Source organism: Schistocerca piceifrons, chromosome 1 (assembly GCF_021461385.2).
Source record: "Schistocerca piceifrons isolate TAMUIC-IGC-003096 chromosome 1, iqSchPice1.1, whole genome shotgun sequence".
NCBI classification, from domain to species: domain Eukaryota; kingdom Metazoa; phylum Arthropoda; class Insecta; order Orthoptera; family Acrididae; genus Schistocerca; species Schistocerca piceifrons.
The window spans coordinates 1133284174-1133301314 of record NC_060138.1 but is presented as its reverse complement, the minus strand read 5'-3'; the positions used below and the strand labels follow the sequence as shown (position 1 = coordinate 1133301314).

The 17141-nt window shown below is 39.4% G+C and overlaps 2 protein-coding genes across 2 annotated transcripts in view; one reads left to right on the top strand and one right to left on the bottom strand.

The window, feature by feature from the left end:
• Positions 1-1191: 1191 nt before the first annotated feature.
• On the bottom strand, positions 1192-10015 carry LOC124800358 (mitochondrial import inner membrane translocase subunit Tim13). The gene is made up of 3 exons (XM_047262990.1): positions 9766-10015; positions 9607-9675; positions 1192-1488 (listed from the first exon to the last, which is right to left on the bottom strand). The coding sequence occupies exons 1-3, from the start codon at positions 9868-9870 to the stop codon at positions 1390-1392; spliced, it is 273 nt and encodes a 90-aa protein (XP_047118946.1). The 5' UTR covers positions 9871-10015; the 3' UTR covers positions 1192-1389.
• Positions 10016-10273: 258 nt separating this feature from the next.
• LOC124800342 (RWD domain-containing protein 1) overlaps positions 10274-17141 on the top strand; it is a 56844-nt gene continuing 49976 nt past the window's right edge. The window contains exons 1-2 of the mRNA XM_047262988.1: positions 10274-10493; positions 11492-11697. Of these exons, the coding sequence (XP_047118944.1) occupies positions 10424-10493; positions 11492-11697 (276 nt within the window). The 5' untranslated portion in view covers positions 10274-10423. The remainder of the gene's footprint in view (positions 10494-11491; positions 11698-17141) is intronic.

Here is a 17141-nt window from a genome sequence, read left to right as displayed (position 1 = left end):
TACAGGGGTGAGGGGTGAGATGGTGTGAATGGAACACAAGATTTCTGCTGTGAAGAAACAGCACTTCAGTTGCATTGAAGAACAGTCTTCAATGCAACTAATGTGCTATTTGTACACATCAGCATACTTTGAAAACAGTTGCTGAAAATGATGAACAAAAATCTGAGTGACACGATTGGTCATTGCGATGGGCAGAGATGTGCGAGAGGAAATGCTGACGTAATTAGTGCTACCAACAGAACCGCAACATTTAGCTCAACCATGCAATTTTGACACAACTGCTAGGTCACTGGTGTTCGCAGAAATGTGAAACAGGGAAGTTGACATTAAGTGTTACACACAAATCCGATAAGTGACCAAACTGAATGACGGACTCATTGGACACCTTTTATTGCGACACTTACCTGCATTTACCATTGTCAGCAAACTGGTTATCGCTAAGGGTGAATGTGCATATTTTTCTGTTAAATTCTTGATCTAAGGGGGGATAAGCACACTGCTAGCTTATTGATGTATATTATATCTAATAATAAATTAACTATACAGCTATAAAACCAGCAGTATATTTACAATGTGCAGCCAATATTTTTATAAACCGGTACATCGATATCCCCCCCCCCCCTCCATATATCAAGAGTGATAATGATATTTTTTTAAATATTGATATATCGGATTTCTGATATTTTTAAAAATATCATCAGACATACTTTGCAGCTGTAAAATAATTGGTAAATTGCAGGTTTAGATGTTAACCTTCATTCTGTATGCCAGAGTTTTGCATCTCAATGTATTTCATAGATGGAAAAAAAATATCTTCCTTCTTGTGGAATCTCATTACATCAAGTAATTGTGCAGTGATCCAAGCTCTAAGGTGTATGAATTACTCTACTGTTTTTGAACTTAAACCCACCTTTACATAGTGGTGTTGCTCTTGCACCACCAACAATGTCAGCATTTTCTCATCTTTCATCGATCAACAGAAACCACCTTCATAGCGTGCAGCCATGTTTTTCAACTGTCCTCTACTTTGGTTCATGATCACAGTGTCAACTCCATACGTTTGTAATTTTATTTTTATTCAGTACTACATAATTCTACTAACATTTTCATGGCCAATGACTCATTCCAAATCTAGAGTGAGAGATCTAATCTTCCCACAAACATAAAATCCGAATATCAAAACTTGGTGTGCACTGGGTTGCAATAATTAGTCATTTATTTTATAAACAGCACTAATAACATGTATACAAAGACAATTAAAATTATCTGTGGATCATTTTTAAGCAAAAAAATATTTTATACACACATATGAAATATGTTTCTTTTAAATATGTTGGTTTTGTACATCGATCGTTTTCACCTAAAATTATCTAACATGTTGCTTTATATTTATAGCCTATGCCTTTCTTTCTGTATTCTGCTACCATACACCTTAGACACCAAATTCCACGAGTCCATATAGCGGTCCATACACATGGCAATGCATTTCTGTGGAACAAGAAAGAACAAATTGTAAAATGCCGTACTATGACTACATAGTAGCAAAAGTTAAAAAAAGAGGTGGGGGGAGAGCAGCTGAGTAATTTAATAATTTATATTTTATTTTTGAATCGGCTGATTCAGGACTGTGACTCCTAACAAATGGCAACTTTTCTCTGATGCTAATATACTTTATGAACAATGCAAGTACCACGAAATTTTAAGCTACACAAGCTACAGTTATTAGTTAGCAGCACATAAAAAGGTACCACAGTTTACATTAGTAGTGTTCAGGCACGTTTGTAATATCAAAAATATTCTGTATATTCATGGAATAAAATCCTTTTGAGCATTAGGCTGAGTAATTTTGTAAAATCAAACAATAATAAAACAAAGCAGGCCTCCGTGGGTTAACAAATTGGTCATTTTTTCAATTTATTTTTAATCACTTCCACTGTATAAGGTAACCTGATAACCAAAAGGATTTTGTTCAAACTGACAATGGCCCCACAAGCCTAGACGCACTTCATTTATAAACCAACAAATCTCAATCTACTTACCTAGTACACTGCTGAGAAAACCTATGCACTGTGAAAGAGGCAGCCCTGTGCAAAACCTAACAAAGTATGCTTCAGGCCAAATCACAAATTAACAACTTATCTACATCTACATTATGTTATCAAAAGCATCCAGACTCCCCCAAAAACATACATTTTTCATATTAGGTGCACTGTGCTGCCACCTACTCCACATCAGCAACCTCAGTAGTCATTAGACACTGAACAAGCAGAATGGGGCGCTCCACGGAACTCACGGACTTTGAACGTGGTCAGGTGATTGGGTGTCACTTCTGTCATATGTCTGTACAAGAGATTTCCACACTCCTAAACATCCTCAGGTCCACTGTTTCCAATGTGATAGTGAAGTGGAAACAGGACACGTACAGCACAAAAGCGTACGGGAACTATCACTGCACAGGCGTAGATTGATGTTTTAAATCCTTCTTGCTTCCCACTGTTTAAGAGTAGTTCGGGGATGGCGACTGCATCTTTCAACACAATCTAGCACCTGTTCATAATGCACGGCCTGTGGCGGAGTCGTTACATGACAATAACATCCCTGTAATGGACTGGCCTGCGGAGAGTACTGAGCTGAGTCCTATAGAACACATCTGGGATGTTTTGGAACCCTGACTTCGTGCCAGGCCTCACGACCGACATCAATACCTCTACTCAGTGCAGCACTCCATGAAGAATAGACTGCCATTCCCCAAGAAACCTTCCAGCATGTGATTGAACGTATGCCTGTGAGAGTGGAAGCTGTCATCAAGGCTAAGGGTGGGCCAACACCATACTGAATTCCAGCATTACCGATGGAGGGTGCCACTAACACTTCACATACGACCAGAATTTCTTTGGGGTTTGTGAAATATCATTTGACAATATCCTGCTATGGCAGTTACTTAAGCCACAGTTCCTTGTGCCCTATGCTGAAAGTTTTAGGTTCCTCATTGAGATATGACACTGCTGAGTTTTTATCTAGTTTACTAAACATATATATCCTTCTGCTAGTTTTAGTTGTCCTTTGCACTTTGTTAATCATTGTTGCCACAACCATATTATGGCCACTGATATCAGTTTCGATGTGAACATCCTCAAAGAGGTCAGGTCTACTTATTGCCATTACATATTTTCATTATGAGTGGGGGTTCTTAACATCTGTTCTAGGTAGTTTTCAGAGAAGGCATTTAACAATGTTTCACGGGATGTCTAATCACGCCCACCACTAACAAAACTGCAAATTTCCCAATACTGTAAGATGATTTAAGTCTCCACTGATGATTGGGGAAGTTATGTACAAGTGAACTGAGGTTCTCTCTAAAGTTTCCGGTTATGTCAGGAGATGAGTCTGGTGGGCGATAACAGAAGGATCCAATTATCATTTTACGTTGTTTAAACACATCCCTTTTTACTAATATGCTACAAAATTGCTTATACTGATAAACACTGTAGTGTGGGATCAGCTTTATATATATTCTATTGCAAAAATTTTCAGCTGACTGCAAGTACTAGGTCATAGATTTGTACACAATAGTCATTATGTAAGGACAAATATCATTAAAACTAAAAGCTGCACTTAAGTTTCAGCAACAACTCTTAGCTTTTCTTACATGACATACTGAAAGCCATGGATCAAGATAGTCAAACAATGGAAAGTCCAGGTCGGAATATCAACAATATTATGAAAAGGGTAGATGGCTATTCACCGTAAAGGTGACATGCACACATGACTGCTATGTTGGGCAGTCTGGCAAGAGAAGTCATGTGTACGTGATGTGTGCCTGCCTGTGTGATGTTTTCCTTCTTCTGAAGAAGGGTTTGGCTGAAAGATTAGTGTGTGCCTGTCTGCGACTCAATGTGTCACGTTTACAGCGTGTAGCGATCTATCCCTTTCAAAACTGTTAATCAAGACAGACAGGTAGATGTGATTTTTCTTGTTTCCTGAAAAGCATTTGATTTAGTATTGCTGTTGTAGTTGTGGTCTTCAGTTCAGAGACTGGTTTGTTGCAGCTCTCCATGCTACTCTATCGTGTGCAAGCTTCTTCATCTCTGAGTAACTATTACAACTTACATCCTTCTGATCTGTATAATGTATTCATGCCTTAGTCTTCCTCTACAATTTTTACCTCTGTGCTTCCCTCCAATACTAAAGTGATGATCGATCCTTTGATGCTTCAGAATATGTCCTAGCAACCTATCCCTTCTTCGAGTCAAATTGTGCCACAAATTCCTCTTCTCCCCAATTCTATTCAGTACCTCCACATTAGTTTCATGATCTATCCACCTAATCTTCAGTACTCTTCTGTAGCACCATGTTTCTAAAGCTTCTATTCTCTTCTTGTCTAACCTATGTTGTCCATGTTTCACTTCCATATATGGCTACACTCCATACAAATACTTGCAGAAAAGACTTCCTGGCACTTAAATCTATACTCGATGTTAACAAATTTCTCTTCTTCAGAAACACTTTTCTTGTCATGGCCAGTCTATATTTTATATCCTCTCTACTTCGACCATCATCAGTTATTTTGCTTCCCAAATAACAAAACTCTACTACTACTTTAAGTGTCCCATTTCCTAATCTAATTCCTTAGCATTATCTGATTTATTTCATCTACATTCCATTATCCTTGTTTCGCTTTTGTTTATGTTCATCTTATATCCTCCTTTCAGAATACTGTCCATTCCGTTCAACTGCTCTTCCAGGTCCTTTGCTGTCTTTGACAGAATTACAATGTCATCGACAAACCTGAAAGTTTTTATTTCTCGTCTATGGATTTTAATTCCTACTCCAAATTTTTCTTCTATTTCCTTCACTGCTTGTTCAATATACATATTGAATAACACTGTGGATAGGCTACAACCTTGTCTCACTCCCTTCTCAACCACTGCTTCCCTTTCGTGCCCCTCGACTCTTACAACTGCCACCTGGTTTCTGTACAAATACTAAATAGCCTTTCGTGCTCTGTATTTGACCCCTACCACCTTCAGAATTTGAGAGAGAGTATTCCAGTCAACATTGTCAAAAGCTTTCTCTAAGCCTACAAATGCTAGAAATGTAGGTTTGTCTTTCCTTAATCTATCTTCTAAGGTAAGTCATAGGGCCAGTATTGCCTCACGTTTTTCCAACACTTCTATGGAATACAAACTGATCTTCCCCAAGATCAGCTTCTAAAAGTTTTTCGATTCTTGTACAAAGAATTTGTGTTAGTATTTAACTGATAGTTCGGTAATTTTCACACCTGTCAACACTTGTTTTCTTAGGGATTGGAATTATTATATTGTTCTTGAAGTCTGAGGGTACTTCGCCTGTCACAAACATCTTGCTCACCAAATGGAAGAGTTTTGTAATAGCTGGCTCTCCCAATGCTGGCAGTAGCTCTGAAAATGTCGTCAACTCCCGCGGTCATGTTTCTACTTGCGTCTTTCAGTGCTCTGTCACACTATTTATGCAGTACCATATTTCCCATCTCATCTTCATGTACGTGCTCCTCCATTTCAATAATATTGCCCTCAAGTACATCGCCCTTGTATAGACCCTCTACATACTCCTTCCACCTTTCTGCCTTCCCTGCTTTGTTTAGAACTGGTTTTCCTCTGAGCTCTTGATACTCATACAAGTGGTTCTCTTTTCTCCAAAGGTCTCTCTAATTTTCCTGTACGCAGTACCTATCTTATCCCTAGTGATATACGCCTCTACATCCTTACTTTTATCCTCTAGTCATCCCTGCTTAGCCATTTTGCACTTCGTATCGATATCATTTTTTGAGATGTATGTATTCCTTTTTGCCTACTCAATTTACTGCCTTTTTATATTTTCTATATTTCTGCATTATTATATTTCATCAATTAAATTCAATGTCTCTTCTGTTCCCCAAGGATTTCTAATAGCCCTTGTCTTTTTACCTACTTGATCTGCTGCCTTCACTATTTCATCTCTCGAACCTACCCATTCTTCTTCTATTGTATTTCTTTCCCCTGTATTTGTCAATCGTTCCCTAATGGTCTCTCTGAAACTATCTACGACCTCTGGTTCTTTCAGTTTATCCAGGTTCCATCTCCTTAAATTCCTACCTTTTTTCAGTTTTAATCTACAGTTCATAACCAATAGATTGTGGTCGGAGTCCAAATCTGCCCCTGGAAATGTCTGACCATTTAAAACTTGGTTCCTATATCTCTGTCTTACCATTATATAATCTATACGAAACCTTCCAGTGTCTCCAGGCCTCTACAACCTCCTTTCACGATTCTTAACCCAACTGTTAGCTATGATTAAGTTATGATTTGTGCAAAAGTCTACCACGCAGTGTCCTCTTTCATTCCTTACCCCCATTTCACATTCACCTACTACTTTTCAATTCTCTTCGTTCTACCGAATTCCAGTCCCCCATGACTATTAAATTTTTGTCTCCCTTCACTATCTGAATAATTTCTTTTATCTCATCATACATTTTTCAATCTCTTTGTCATCTGCGGGGCTAGTTGGCATATAAACTTGTACTACTGTGGTAGGCCTGGGCTTCGTGTCTATCTTTGCTACAACAATGCATTCACTATGCTGTTTGTAGTAGCTTACCCTTACTCTTATTTTTTTATTTGTTATTAAACCTATTCCTGCGTTACCCCTACTTGACTTTGTATTTATATCCTGTATTCATCTGACCAGAAGTCTTGTTTTTCCTGCCACCGAACTTCACTAATTCCCACTATATCTAGATTTAACCCATCCATTTCCTTTTCGGGGACTATTTTACCTCCGGAATATTTCACCCAAGAAGACGACATCATCATTTAACCATACAGTAAAGCTGCATGCCCTCGGGAAAAATTACGCCTGTAGGCCTAATTTCCTCTTGCTTTCAGCCATTCGCAGTACCAGCACAGCAAGTCCATTTAGGTTAATGTCACAAGGCCAGATCAGTCAATCATCCAGACTGTTGCCCCTGCAACTACTGAAAAGGCTGCTGCCCCTCTTCAGGAACCACATGTTTGTCTGGCCTCTCAACAGATACCCCTCCATTGTGGTTGCACCTCCGGTACGGCTATCTGTATCGCTGCGGCACGCAAGCCTCCCTACCAATGGTCCACGAATATGATATCTTGGATGGAGAGGCATCAACAGATGTAGGTTTAACTTCGGGTGTGCCCCAGGAAAGTGTGTTGGGATGCCTGCTACTCATGCTGCATATTAATGACCTTGTGGACAATATTGTGACAATTTTTCGCAGATGACGCAGTTATCTATAATGAAATACAGTCCAAAAGAAGCTGCACAAATATTGCCAGTTCTTAATAATATTCCACAGTGGTGAAAGGCTGGCAACTTGTTTTAAATGTTCAGAAACAGAAAACTGCACTTCACAAAATGGAAAAAAGTTGTCTCCTCTGACCATAATATCTGTGAGTCATAATTAGAATCTGAACTGACAAGTATCTGGGTGCAACACAATAAAATTGGCTCAGTCATCGGTAAAGGAAAAAACATATTTCAAATTACTGGTAGAATACTTGGGAAATAGAGTCAGTCTACAAGGGAAATTGTTTATGTACCACTTGTGTGACCGCTCCTACAATATTGCTGAAGTGTATGGGACTCATACCAGACAGGAATCAGGGTATATTGTAACATAGAGAAGGACAGCACACATGATCACAAGCTTTTTTGACCTGCAGCAGTGTGTGTCACAGACATTGAAAGAACTGAACTGGCATATCCTTGAAGACAGAGACAAACTATCACACGAAAGCCTACTTTTAAAGTTTTACGAACCGGTTTTGAATGATGACTCTTAGGAACATACTATAACCCCAGACATACCACACCCACAGGGAGTGTGAGAACAAGGTCTGACTATTAACAGCATGCACAGAGGTTTTTAAACAATCATTCTTCTCCTGCTCCATACATGTATGTCACAGAAAAAATCCCTAATAACTGGTACAATGGGATGTACCTCAGTCAAGAGAAATGTTAGATATGAGTTATCAGCTTTGGCCAGAGACAAATTGTTAATGCGTGCTTTCACATCACCTTTTGGTGCATATATTCACATTTTTATTGTTACCTGGTGAAGCCAACAAACTTGAGAATAAAAACTGGTGATAGTGACACATTGCTACGTAGCTTAGCGCATGGTATAGGCAAGGCTGGAAGGTAACAATCTGAATGCGAGTTGGTGAGGCCAACTAAGCAGATACTAAAACAAACTGCTTGTGGTGATGGCTGTGGCAACAGACTGATCCGTAGCCTACATCACATTGTAATGGCCACACTGTTTATGGCGTTTCCTGCCTGTTTCCTATGTTACAGATCAAAGTCAATGACTTATCATGCATTCCTCTATATCCAACGTACCCTTACCCTTTGCCAAAAACTTCAATGTTTCACAGAGTAAAGATGTAGATGTAGTTAGGACACTTGACTATGGGGGACTGATGACCTTTGCTGTTTAGTCCCCCTTAAACATCCCAATAACCAACCAACCAACCAACCAACCAACCAACCAACCCTTGATGGTCCACGTCCTTGCACACCTTGGAAATATGACAATGAATTTGTTTTGCCACCACACACACACACACACACACACACACACACACACACACACACACAGTTTCCACAAGAAGCCTAATGACACTAACGGGACAAGCGCGGGAAATGGGGTGTTTTGGGTGGGGGGCAAACGAAATATAAACAAATTTAGACGCCTTGCGTAGCTACAACGTGTAAGTGAAGACAGCCATGCATGAATACCCACCCACCTCCCCAGGGGTCGTAACCCCTGCAACCCATAGAAGATAAAGATGCTTCAGTAGCTGATTAGTGTTTTTTGTCTTTTTAAAAAAAATCTCACGGATAGAACGAACAGATCAGAAAGATAAATATAATAAACTAAAACAGAAATGGGAGGAAACAGATAATTAAAATAAGTAATATGTGTTTTTAAATTTTAAAAAAAATCTCACGAGATAGAACGACAGATCAGAAAAGTAACTAAAATAAGATAAAACAGAACTGGAGACAGCCACACTCAAACCAAACTCCGCGCCGTCATGACGTCACACACAACACCCTTACGTCACGGGTCAAAGCCGACGCGTGGGATCGGACGCTTCTGTCGACCCATAGGTGGGGCTTACAGTGAACATTATGAAGGCTAAATGGACAAAGATTCATGTTGATAATGTCCTCTACTTTGAGTTTGTTTTATAACTCTTCAGTGTACAGATACTAAATAGTAATTATTGAGGAAAAAGATGATGTACACAAACTATATATTCTTTATGGAGGAGGCAAATGTTACGTGCAGAGTTCGTATTAACAGGCTGAGAAAGTTTTATAACTAAGGGTAACAATCGAGACGCGGTTAAGCGCAATAACGCGGTATTATAAATCATTTGTATGTAATGGAGTATCGTCTGTAAACACGTCTTGTGTTGCATCAGAATTTCGAAGTACCTATTTCAGTTTTGAAGTGATCTGGTAAATGAGTATGTAAATATAGCACAAGCAGGCACCATTCTGTAATAAAAAAGACAAAATTTATCACAAAACACATAATGTTACCTGCTCTGAACTGTCTAGCGAGGTACCCGGTTTGTTGATACATTTCTTAAAGCACTTTTCTGTCATTTTCTGAAATAATTAAAGGCGAAATTACTATACTGTCAGAAAAATGTAACGATTGTTATGTAAATACTTTACATCCTCTCTCGCTAAACGTACCGTCAGGAGCTCCTGAGCGTTTGCAACAGCAATTTGCTGTTTCACTTGGTCCATCAATTCATCTTTCTGCGCCCCGGTTAGGGACCCAGTCTGCAAGCTGTCCATTTAAATGTTTTCTTTAGTCTTCAACAGCAAATCCACAGCATTAAGCCGCTCTCCACTTTCACACGGCGTGTGTGAAGATATTGTTGGCCAAAGATGTGTTACCTTGCCTTTCCCCATGCTTCATACCAACAGACGAGGGGCTGTAATTCTTCCTATACGTGGCACCATAAAAAATGATTGTAATTCTTGATTACTAAGCTCTTTAGATTTCATTTCATTAGAGTGTGGCATATACTTGTTATTTATGAAAAAAAAACAGTCGTAAAATACAGTCACTGAAAAATTAATGGATTTGATGCATGCCTTCACCTACTAAAGCTTACAGTGCGGATGTGCATCTGGAGTGCTCAGTTTATTTGCTGTTGGTCAAGTTTTGATTCCCTTAGTCTCAGCGCTGTGAGATTGTTCGTGGATTGTTCACCTGTATTTGATGCAAATCGGTGCTTAACCCCAGAGATGATAATGTAACGTCACCCTGCATGAGCGGTATGGTTGTTTGGTGTAGTCGCGAATTTCAATGGATATTTTTATATTGGTCTTGACTTAAAAAACAATGGATTACAAAGAAGAACAGAACAACGAAATAGAAGCCCTGGATTCAATTTACTGTGGTGAACTTGAAAGTAAGCGCGCAAGTTTTCTATTTTTTCAATTTCGAAACGTGATGTTTTTACCAATATAAGTAAGATTACAGTTAACTCCAGTTGTGGTTAACTGTGTAAATGGCACAGAAAATGATTGGTGTAGATATCTTTAAATGTCGAAATCTAAGATTTTATCAAGTGAAAAAGTATCTACTTGATGATCAGCATGTTCAAGAATGACGTTTCTCGTCATATATTTCCCGGTGTATGAAGCTGGAGCTCTTATATTTTGCAAAGTGTAGATTACAGTTGTTATTCTGGAGTAAGATGAAAGTGCTGCAACAAGTACAAGCCTTTTCCAATGTTCTTTTGAAATCGTTGCAGTTGGTGTTGACACTAATACCCAATGTAGACTTTTTGGAGGATGAAAGTGTAGTTTGTAGATCACCCTGTGATTCAATACACTGTACTGTCTCAGGGTACAAATCAATTGAGCGGAGAAGTATACGTGCCACTAGAACTTTTAGTTCACATTTCGTGGTTTTAAGCCAAACAAATCCCTATAACAGAAATCCATATTGTAACATCGCAAACATCGGCTGTATGTAACGTAAAGCTCGGGGATATTACCGTGTTTAAAGATATACACCTCTTAACTATATTACGCTGCTGTACAACATTAAAACTCGAGGCGGCTTTGTATTTCTGTAAATGCATGCTTAGCAGGAGTTGTATTTGCAGTTGTGTTTACGTCACTTAATAATTTTCTACTGATTCTTTTATGCTTATTGTGTTACTTTCAGAAATTTTGCAAGTGACACACATTTCATATCCAAACTTACAGTGAGTGAGTGCTGTTTTGGATAAAGATTCTGTACAATCTTGATTTAGTATAGCAATTGACAAGCATTTGAAAGAAGTGAGAAATGATTTTCATTGAAATTTGCTTACAACAATTTTTTTAAGTTTACAGCAGTACAGTGGAATAATTCATTGTTAATCAAGATTGTTTATTTTATTTCCCAACTGTTTTTCAGTTTTAACAACAGAGCCATATCACAGATTTTTAATACCTATAAAGTCTGAAGAATATGAACCAGACACTGAAAATGGAATGTCATGCAAGTTAAAATTTAGTTACACTGACAAATATCCAGATGAACCTCCAGAAGTTGAAGTTACAGAAACCAGTAACCTTGAAGATGTAGATACAGACCTGCTGACACAGCATATATTGAAGGAGGTTGGTAATATTACAGTGATTTGAGTTTTGAAGCCTTGCTTCCAGTATTTTAAGCATTGAATATAATGAGAAGGTCTTTGACAAAATTGCCCAGGAATGCTAATTTTCAAAGTTCTATAATGATAAATTTTTGTGTCTGAAGTTTGGATTATCTGTACTGAAAAATTGGATTCGTGATGCCAACAAACTGTCCTAAATGATTCATTATTCTGCAGATTATTATAATACACTGTCAATTTCACAGGATGGCTGCCAGAATGTTAAGCATATTGGATGATGTATGTAGACTCTGTGTACTTACCAGTGCTGAAAAGTATACATTTTAGCACTCTTTTAGACTGTGGTATTACATCTAGCCATCCAAGATATCTACAAAATGAAAATATCTCTTATTCAGATTAAACTGTAGTAGGCTGTTACCTTGTTCCATTGTGTGTCTTTCCTGCTATATGACTATTTTCTTCAGGAGGTTCACAACTCTTTTGCGAGATGTTCTTGGGAAACTTGGTGTCCTGTGCCGTTATGACAGTTCCTCTCTTCCTGTGCCACACTATTGTTCTACTTTGACTTAACCTCCAATGAATGCCCCATTCACCATTGACTAGGCTCTAACTGCAGTTGCTACTTTTGTTTACTCACTTTTGCCTTAAATGAGGAAGGATAGGAACACAACAATCACACTCCAACTGATTTTTTGTTATCGTTCTGCCTATACACCAGTATAATCGTATGATGGCATGTACTGGTGCGAGTTTTTTGGATAGTAACTCAGTCAAATGCACCGAAGATAGCTGTCTGTAACTGAAATCTGGATATGCAGGACAAATAAAAAAAAAAAACAGTGGGATTATGACTGGTTGCTGACTTTCCTATCCTTCCTTAATTAATATACAGTCACTGTTTACATTGGTTCCTTATGGAATCAGAGATGGTCAACTTTACCTTTTTATTTAGAAGTGACCCCATTACCAGGTTTTACCTCCACATTATTTTCAAAATTTCTCAATTGTGTGGGGAAAGGTTGCCAAACACCCAGTGTGGTAACGACTGTACAGGGATCCCAAGGTTGGCGTCCTTGATTTTCCTTCCCCAGGAGTATGTGTGTATCTCATTTGGGGCACATGGACTCGGGGCAGTGGCCACTGTGCCAAGCGACTGTTGCATAGGCCCTGTGAAGCCCTTGGGGAGAGCTCCAGGTTGAAGTGGATCTCAGTGTGGCGGACCATTTGCAATGAAGAAATTAAAGTTGAACCATGCTGTTGGCTGTATGATCCATAAGTTATTAAGTCTCATTATTTCAGTTGACTTACTTAAATACAAGGTCACAGTTCATAATAATTGATGAAAAGTTGTCAAGTAAAACAGGGTGTTCCCCAAAGAAGTGTTATAAGCCCTCTGTTGTTCCTTATCTATGTAAACGATTTAAAGACAATCTGTGCAGTCCTCTTAGACTGTTTGCAGATAATGCTGTCATTTACTGTCATGTAATTTCATCAGATGAGCAAAGTGAATTGCAAAATGATTTAGACAAGAAGTGGCAATTTACTCTAAATCATGAAAAGTGTGAATTCTTCCACATGAGCACGAAAAAGCATCCGCTAAATTTCAGTTGTATGACAAACACTCAAATCTAAAGGTTGTAACCTCAATTAAATACTTAGGGAGTACAATTACAAATAATTTAAATTGGAATGATCACATAGATAATGTTGTGGGGAAAGCAAACCAAAGACTGTGATTTACTGGCAGAACACTTAGAAAATGTTATAGGTTTACTAGAGAGACTGCTTAAACTATGATTGTCTGCCCTACTCTTGAGTACTGCTGTGCAGTGTGGGATCCACATGAGATAGGATTGGTGGAGGACATTGAAAAAGTTCAAAGAAGGGCAGCTTGTTTCGTGTTATCGAGAAATAGGAGAGAGAGTGCCACAAATATGATACACGAATTTGGGTGGCAGTCATTAAATAAAGGTGCAGGACCTTCTCGTGAAATTTCAATCTTGAACTTTCTCCACAGAGTGTGAAAATATTTCATTGGCATCCACGTATGTAGGATGATCATTGTAATAAAATAAGAAAAATCAGAACTTGCATGGAAAGATTTAAATGTTCATTTTTCCTGCACACGGTTAGTGAGTGGAACGATAGAGAAGTAGTTTAAAGGTGATTCAATGAACCCTCTGCCAGGTACTAATTTGTAAATTGCTGAGTAATCATGTAGATGTAAATATAAGACACGTCTACATCTATATGACTATGCAATTCACACTTAAGTGTCTGGCAGAGGGTTCATTGAACCATTTTCACGCATTTTCTATACTGTTCCACTCTCAAATAGTGCCTGGGAAAAATGAACTTTCAAATCTCTCCATGTGCCAATGGCCTTGCTGCAGTGTTAACACCTGTTCCCATCAGATCACTCAAGTTAAGCACTGTCGGGCTGGGCCAGCACTTGGACGGTTGACCATCCGGTCTACCGAGTGCTGTTGGCAAGTGGGGTGCTCTCAGCCCTTGAGGCTGAGGAGCTACTTGATTGAGAAGTAGCAGCTCTGGTCTCGTAAACTGGCATACGGCTGGGAGAGCATTGTGCTAACCACATGCCCCTCCAGATCCGCATCCAGTGACGTCTCTGGGCTGAGGATGACATGGCGGTACCATTGGGCCATAATGGCCTATTCGGGAGGAGTTTAGTTTAGTTTTAAATCTTTCCAAGCAGTAATTTCTGTTATTTTATTGTGATGATTATATCTCTGAATGTAAGTTTGTGTCAACAAAATATTTTCGCATTTTGTTGGAGAAAGATGGTGATTGAAATTTCGTGAAAAGCTATCACAATGATGGAGTTCACCTTTATTTTAATGACTGGTGCCCCAACTTGTGTATCATATCCATGGCACTGTCTCCACTGTTTTGTAATAACACAAAATGAACTGCTTTTTTTAAAACTTGTTTGATGTCTTCTGTCAGTCCTATCTGGTTAGGGTCCCATACTGCACAGTAGTACTCTAGTATAGGACAGACGGGTGTAGTGTAGGTAGACTTTCTAGTGGATCTGTTGCATCTTCTGTGTGTTCTGCCAATAAAATGCAGTCTTCGGTTCACCTCCCCCACAACACCATTTCATTTCTCTCACTAGCTGCTAACTGACATGAAAACTGACCTGTCAAGCAAGGAGAGGGAGGGAGGGGGAGAGAGAGAGAGAGAGAGAGAGAGAGAGAGAGAGAGAGAGAGAGAGAGAGATATGCATCAATTCTTTCTGATAGTGATCATTACCTGATTGTTTTCTCATTTCACAATGTCAATCAGCTGGCTGCCTCCTATGTTGCCATTCTTGACCCACACCCCTCCCTACCTTCCCCCTTCTCAAAAGGCAAAACACTAGCAGTGTGTATCACTTAGTATGTTGTGGCAATGCCTGTCTGTGCAGACTTTACAGCCCGTGGGTGGGGCATGGGGGGCGTGGTAGCTGAAATCCCACTGCTGGAGCCAGTGGCATGGTGCAAAACCTCAGTGCACCTCAGTGGTAAGCTAAATTACCTTGTGCTGTGGCCTGATGTTGTACTGCCTTGGTCCCCTACTTGACTAAATGTTGGGCCCAGTGATAATATTCCTGTCAGACCTGATGCTCCTTCTGCACCCATCGCCCCACACCATGGCTCCTACCCCTGTGACCGTCCCTGCTGCAAGACTTGCCCTACGCACCCTCCTACAACCACCTATAATAGCCCTGTAACTGGCAAAACATATACTATCAAAGGGAGAGCCACCTGCAAAACAACATGTCATGTTGTTGTTGTCTTCAGTCCTGAGACTGGTTTGATGCAGCTCTCCATGCTACTCTATCCTGTGCAAGGTTCTTCATCTCCCAGTACCTACTGCAACCGACATCCTTCTGAATCTGCTTAGTGTATTCATCTCTTGGCCTCCCTCTACGATTTTTACCCTCCACGGTGCCCTCCAATACTAAATTGGTGATCCCTTGATGCCTCAGAACATGTCCTACTAACTGATCCCTTCTTCTGGTCAAGTTGTGCCACAAACTTCTCTTCTCCCCAATCCTATTCCATACTTCCTCATTAGTTATGTGATCTACCCATCTAATCTTCAGCATTCTTCTGTAGCATCACATTTCAAAAGCTTCTTTTCTCTTCTTGTCCAAACTATTTATCGTCCATGTTTCACTTCCATACGTGGCTACACTCCATACAAATACTTTCAGAAGAGACTTCCTGACATTTAAATCTATACTCGATGTTAACAAATTTCTCTTCTTCAGAAACGCTTTCCTTGCCATTGCCAGTCTATATTTTATATCCTCTCTACTTCGATCATCATCAGTTATTTTGCTCCCCAAATAGCAAAACTCCTTTACTACTTTAAGTGTCTCATTTCCTAATCTAATTCCCTCAGCATCACCCGACTTAATTCTACCACATTCCATTATCCTTGTTTTGCTTTTGTTGATGTTCATCTTATATCCTCCTCTCAAGACACTGTCCATTCCGTTCAACTGCTCTTCCAAGTCCTTTGCTGTCTCTGACAGAATTACAATGTCATCGGCGAACCTCAAAGTTTTTATTTCTTCTCCATGGATTTTAATACCTACTCTGAACTTCTCTTTTGTTTCCTTTACTGCTTGCTCAATATACAGATTGAATAACATCGGGGAGAGGCTACAACCCTGTCTTACTCCCTTCCCAACCACTGCTTCCCTTTCATGCCCCTCGACTCTTATAACTGCTATCTTGTTTCTGTACAAAATGTAAATAGCCTTTTGCTCCCTGTATTTTACCCCTGCCACCTTTAGAATTTGAAAGAGAGTATTCCAGACAACATTGTCAAAAGCTTTCTCTAAGTCTACAAATGCTAGAAACGTAGGTTTGCCTTTCCTTAATCTTTCTTCTAAGATAAGTCGTAAGGTCAGTATTGCCTCATGTGTTCCAGTATTTCTACGAAATCCAAACTGCTCTTCCCCGAGGTCGGCTTCTACTAGTTTTTCCATTCGTCTGTAAAGAATTCGTGTTAGTATTTTGCAGCTGTGGCTTATTAAACTGATAGTTCAGTAATTTTCACATCTGTCAACACCTGTATTCTTTGGGATTGGAATTATTATATTCTTCTTGAAGTCTGAGGGTATTTCACCTGTTTCATACATCTTCCTCACCAGATGGTAGAGTTTTGTCAGGACTGGCTCTCCCAAGGCCGTCAGTAGTTCCAATGGAATGTTGTCTACTCCCGGGGCCTTGTTTCGACTCAGGTCTTTCAGTGCTCTGTCAAACTCTTCACGCAGTATCGTATCTCCCATTTCATCTTCATCTACATCCTCTTCCATTTCCATAATATTGTCCTCAAGTACATCGCCCATGTATAGATCCTCTATATACTCCTTCCACCTTTCTGCTTTCCCTTCCTTGCTTAGAACTGGGTTTCCATCTGAGCTCT